This window comes from Trypanosoma conorhini (assembly GCF_003719485.1).
Source record: "Trypanosoma conorhini strain 025E chromosome Unknown Tco_14.4_contig_00990, whole genome shotgun sequence".
In the NCBI taxonomy this organism is placed as follows: domain Eukaryota; phylum Euglenozoa; class Kinetoplastea; order Trypanosomatida; family Trypanosomatidae; genus Trypanosoma; species Trypanosoma conorhini.
Window position 1 is genome coordinate 1 of NW_021705086.1, and position 4706 is coordinate 4706.

At 54.7% G+C, this 4706-nt stretch overlaps 3 protein-coding genes across 3 annotated transcripts, besides 3 other annotated features; all 3 read left to right on the top strand.

Moving 5' to 3' along the window:
• On the top strand, positions 1-846 carry Tco025E_09130 (antigenic protein; the record flags this gene model as incomplete). Its single annotated transcript, XM_029375956.1, has 1 exon — positions 1-846. A coding segment is annotated over one exon (846 nt), but the record flags the coding sequence as incomplete, so codon positions are not given.
• A 339-nt stretch (positions 847-1185) lies between these two features.
• Positions 1186-1253: a microsatellite.
• Positions 1254-1331: 78 nt separating this feature from the next.
• Positions 1332-3077, top strand: Tco025E_09131 (kinesin-like protein; the record flags this gene model as incomplete). The annotated part of the gene is made up of 1 exon (XM_029375957.1): positions 1332-3077. One exon carries the CDS (start codon positions 1332-1334, stop codon positions 3075-3077), a length of 1746 nt encoding a protein of 581 aa, XP_029223918.1.
• A 179-nt stretch (positions 3078-3256) lies between these two features.
• Positions 3257-3293: a sequence feature (A-rich).
• A 364-nt stretch (positions 3294-3657) lies between these two features.
• Positions 3658-3692: a microsatellite.
• Positions 3693-4279: 587 nt separating this feature from the next.
• Positions 4280-4706, top strand: Tco025E_09132 (uncharacterized protein; the record flags this gene model as incomplete). The annotated part of the gene is made up of 1 exon (XM_029375958.1): positions 4280-4706. A coding segment is annotated over one exon (427 nt), but the record flags the coding sequence as incomplete, so codon positions are not given.

Below are 4706 nucleotides of genomic sequence, written 5' to 3' on the forward strand. Positions count from 1 at the left end.
AGAAGTTGCATGCAGCCGAAGATTGAGGCCACTGCCGCGAGGAAGCGTGAGGAGCTTGTGAAGCAGAAGACACGCGATATCATACTTGCAGTGAAGATGGAGTATCAGGGAGACGCGTCAGTGGAGCCGGTGGCGCTGGAAGCTGCACAGCTGCAGCGCGCGAATGCCTCGCTCCGCGCACAGCTCGGCGAGGTGTGCCGACGCGAAAAGGAGCTGCGGTCCGAGCTGGCCGCCGCGCGGCGTGCGGAGCGGGAGCTGAGGGAGCTGCGGCAGCAGCACGAGGCGGTGCAGTCGCAGCTGAGTGAGGCGCGGCGTGCGGAGCGGGAGCTGAGGGAGCTGCTGCAGCAGCAGCCTGAGGCAGAGGTGCCGAGTGAGGCCCCCCACGAGCTCGAGGCGGCGGCTGTGCAGCCTGCCGTTTTCGTTCGTGAGCGTGCAGCCTTGCCTCCTGTATGCAGTAATCTTGCGAGTCGGTTTGAAGGGGAAGTTTCTTCCTCCGAGAGAAGTATTGTGAGGGGCATGCTTACTCCTCCTTTTCCCTTTTCTGACGCTTTTTCTTTTAATGACGTGGAACTGAGTTCTTTGCTCGGAGGGGTTGGTGATATTCTAGGCGACGATGTTTTGGGAGTTGGCGCGTTGTCGGATATGAGTCTTCGTGGACTTTGTGTGTCTTTGGCGCGTCTTGTGCTGAGGTCGCGGGAGCGGGCGAATGTGCAGAGGGAGATCTTGGAAACCTTTTTGGAGTGCCAGGACCGCTTGCGTGAGTCAAATGGAATGCGCATTAAGATGTTGGAAGAGGAAGTTGAGGTTCTTCGTGGGGAGCTAAGACATATGAGTATGGGAGAGTAATTTTTATTTCTTTATTCTTTTCATTTTTTGGGGTTAGCTTTTTGTTGTTAAATACTCCCTCCCCTTCCTTCTTTTTTTTTTAATGGGGCAGGCTTGCGGCTGGGTGGGTGTGTAGTTGACTTGTGGTACGTAATTCGGCGACGGCACTTTAGACTGCCGTTCTTGGGAAGTGTGTAATGGCTATGGGCCGGCCCAGCGGAGTGGTGCTGGAGCCTTTGTATTGGGATTTCGTTCTGGAGCAATTGCCTGCCTTTCGACTGTTTTATCGCCGCAGGGAAAACCACTGTTCTCTTAACTTGGAAAACGTATTTTTTTTTTTGTTTTGACTTATGAATGTGGCTCTCTCTTTCTCTCTCTCTTTCCCCCCTCCCCTTTTTTTTTTGCTGCTCTTTCGTTCTTTTTGTCTTGCGCAGTTGCGGGAAGGAGCATCTGATCTCGAGGACTAAATTTTTTGCTCATTGCTTGTGGTGATCCTTTGCTGGACGATGGACTGCGATGCGGCGTCTCTGGGGCACCTGGCCTTCGAGTGGCACGGGGAGCGCGAGCTGGGTTGTGGTGCGGAGATGAAGGGCGTGGGCGCTGTTTCTGAAGCCTTTTCCGCCTCGCTGGCGAGGGAGCCTGATCAGCTTGATGGGATGTCGTCCTCCGTCTCCTCCGTGCCCTGCGCGTTTGTCACAACACGCCACACGAAGCGGTTTGAGGGAGACGACTGGAAACGTGTGCTGGAAAACCATGTTGAGGCGCTCTGCAGTGCGTTTGTGACCGAGGCGGCTATTGCCTGCCACGTGGAATTAGAGGACATCAGCGATCTCGAGTTCCGGCTGGGCAGCTTGTACGTCACATTCCATGTCTCGCACGACGCGGACGTCGGGGAGAGTGAGGTGCAGGAGAGGGTTGAGCTCTACCCCTTCCGCGAGGTGATGCGGCTGTATGCGAACCGCGATGCTCCGCCAGGCGGCCTGGATGCGGCGCTTAGGCGCATTTCGGAGCTTGAGAAGGAGATGAAGCAGAAACTAGAGAAGCTGCAGGAAGAGAACGCGAGCAAGGTGGCGGAGCTTGAGGCTGCGAGGCGGCAAATAGAGGGGGAGCTGATGCGGCAGCTGCACGAGAAGGAGCGGGAATTGGGTGACGCACTCAGCAAAGCGCAGGAAGCGCTGCAGACCAGCGAGGCTGAGAACAAGCGCCTCGAAGAGGAAATGAAAAAGTCACTTGAGACCATTAAACGGGAGCGCAAGCGGCTTGAGAAGCACGCAATGCACCAGAACGAGTTGATCGCCGCCATTATTCAGGGCAACAAGAAGGAAATGGAGGCGAAGGAGCGTGAGTTCGAGGAGAACCTGCTCGAAAAGGATGTCATCATTGAGAACCTGCGCACCCGGCTGCGCTCAAAAAGTGAGCCACCCAATGGCGAGAGTGTTTCACGCGCCGCGTCGGTGGACACGGACCGCGCCGAGGAGTTTGCGAAGCTCATGGGTCGCATGGAGGAGATGGCCATTGTGCTGGAGAAGACGCAGGAGTCCGAGTCGGAGGCGCGTGGGGAGGTCCAGCGTCTGTCCGAGGCGCTAAAGCTCTCAGAGGAGGCACGTCAGTCTGATGCAGTCATTTATGAAAACAACTTGCTGGCACTGAAGCAGCAGCTGCAGGCTTTTCGCGACACTAAACTCGCCGAGGACCATCAGAAACGTCAAGAAGAGTCCCGCGCCCGCCGCAGTACAAATCTCAGTAAGGAGGAAAAGACGAACGAGACTATTGTGCGTCAGTATGAAACGGCGTTGGAGAACATCATTGGGACCTTACAGGATCGCCTTACAATTCTTCGTGAGGAGTACGCCTCTTTTCTGAGGGTCTCCGAAGAGGAGGCAGTAAACGAGAAGAATATACTCGACGAACACGAACAGGACAGCCAAAGGGTGCGGCAAACGTTCCGCACCGCGTCGCTGACGTTGCAGCGTGTGTTCTGGAGCACGCGCGAGAAGGAGGTGCCAGAGGTGATCGCGGAGTTAGACAACGCGGCCGCATCCGCGGAAAAGTCGAGAGCCGCAGTTAAGGTCACTCTGGCGCTGCTGGACTCGCGCCTGCAGTCCTTCAGCGAGCAGAAGGAGTGGATGGAGACGCACCAGCAGTCGCTAGAGGACCTCCTTGCGTCCCTTCGGCAGCTGAACAAACGGGCGTTCCAGCGACAGCTGTCCCTCATGAACGAACAGGCGGCGCGGTCTTCCACAACCCCGTAGCGCTTGAAGTGAGACCGGCAGAACCCTTCATTTAGTTTATGTGTTGCAACTCTTCTTGTGTGTTTTCGTCATTCTGTGTTGCGGTGAATCAAGGAGGCAAACTGAAAAACGAAAAGAAGATGACAAGTAAATAACGAGCGGAATTGCGGGGTGCGCCCCATCTCCCGAAGGTGGACGCCAAAAGAAAAAAAAAACGAAATGCAAAAAAGAAAAAGACACTATATTCTGCCAGTTTACATCTTTGCCGCTTCCCTCTTCCAGCTCATGCACCGAGGAGAGTAAAAGGTGCCGCCATATGCGTCTCCACAAAATATCCCCGGACCATTGCGTGCCACTCGTTTCGTGCGGTGCCTCGCACCACTTGCGGGGGGTGCTTTGCTGCTGGCGCACAGATCCGTCCTGTGAGTGTGTTGCGGCTGCACAGCTTCAGAATGTGTTGTTCTCGTGGCGGTGATCGCTCCTGTGTGCCGCCGTATTCCCTCTGCTACCATGACAATCGCTGTGTTTGATTTTGTTTGTTTTTCGTCCGCGGCAACGCCAGCAGGGGGACAGTATATGCATGCGGTGCAAGCCCAGAAGCATATATATATATATTGTATTTAATTCTATGATATTTCGTGAAGTGAAAGAAAAAAAGTAAAATGTAAATGGAGGGGCAACAGCGGTGCCCAATCATTTGTTCTAGAAGAGGGAAAGTGTAAATGTAGGAGAGAGGGGGAGAGAGCGAGGCAAGCGTAGAGGCGTGAGGGTGAGAAATAGAAACCCACAAGGGTGAATAAGGCGAAAAAACAACAACGGCAAGTGGGGAAGGAAGTGAGTGAAAATAAGCCTATGAAAAAAAAAACAACAACGGGTGAAGGAGGAGGGGAAGGAGCCTATTTTGCACCAGTGGGGCGATTTTTCTTTCTGATTTGGACGCACGGCATGGCGTGGTACGCAAGCGACAGGCGACAAGCGACAAGGGTTACCGCTAGGCACGACGAGGAAAAGGGACATTTGCAGAAGCCCAAATGAATGCATGCAGTTGCCTGCATTGTAGGAGGCTCCCCCATGCGGTTGCCCCTCCTATGAGCCTCGGTGCTTTTGTTGTGCGGTTTCCTCCCTATTTTTGCTCTTTACTGCTACTTTACAGTGCACCACATCAGCGAAGAAAGCCCGAAAAAGGAAAGAAAAACCAAATACATACACTTCACACTTGAAAGATGCCTGTGTATCCGCCCCGCGACGAGTACCGCCGTGTTCGCAAGAACGACGGCGAAAAGGAGAAGGGCCAGGGACCCGAAAACGAGATCCGTGTCACGGCAAAGCACGGCCAGCGCAGCTATATCACCTACGCGATTGCGCTCCTTCGCGGTGAGGATGGCAAGACACAGCACGACACGATCAAAATCAGCGCCATGGGTGCCGCCATCCACAATGCGGTGAACATTGCGGAGATTGTGAAGCGTCGTGTGGTCGGCCTGCACCAGACGACCGACATCTCGTCGGAGGTCATCCACGACGAGTACGAGGCGGTTGACGGAAAGAAGGAAAACATGGAGGTGGAGCGCAAGGTGTCAACCATCCTCGTCACGCTCTCCCTCAAGCCCCTCGACAAGAACCACGTTGGCTACCAGCCGCCTCTGCCGG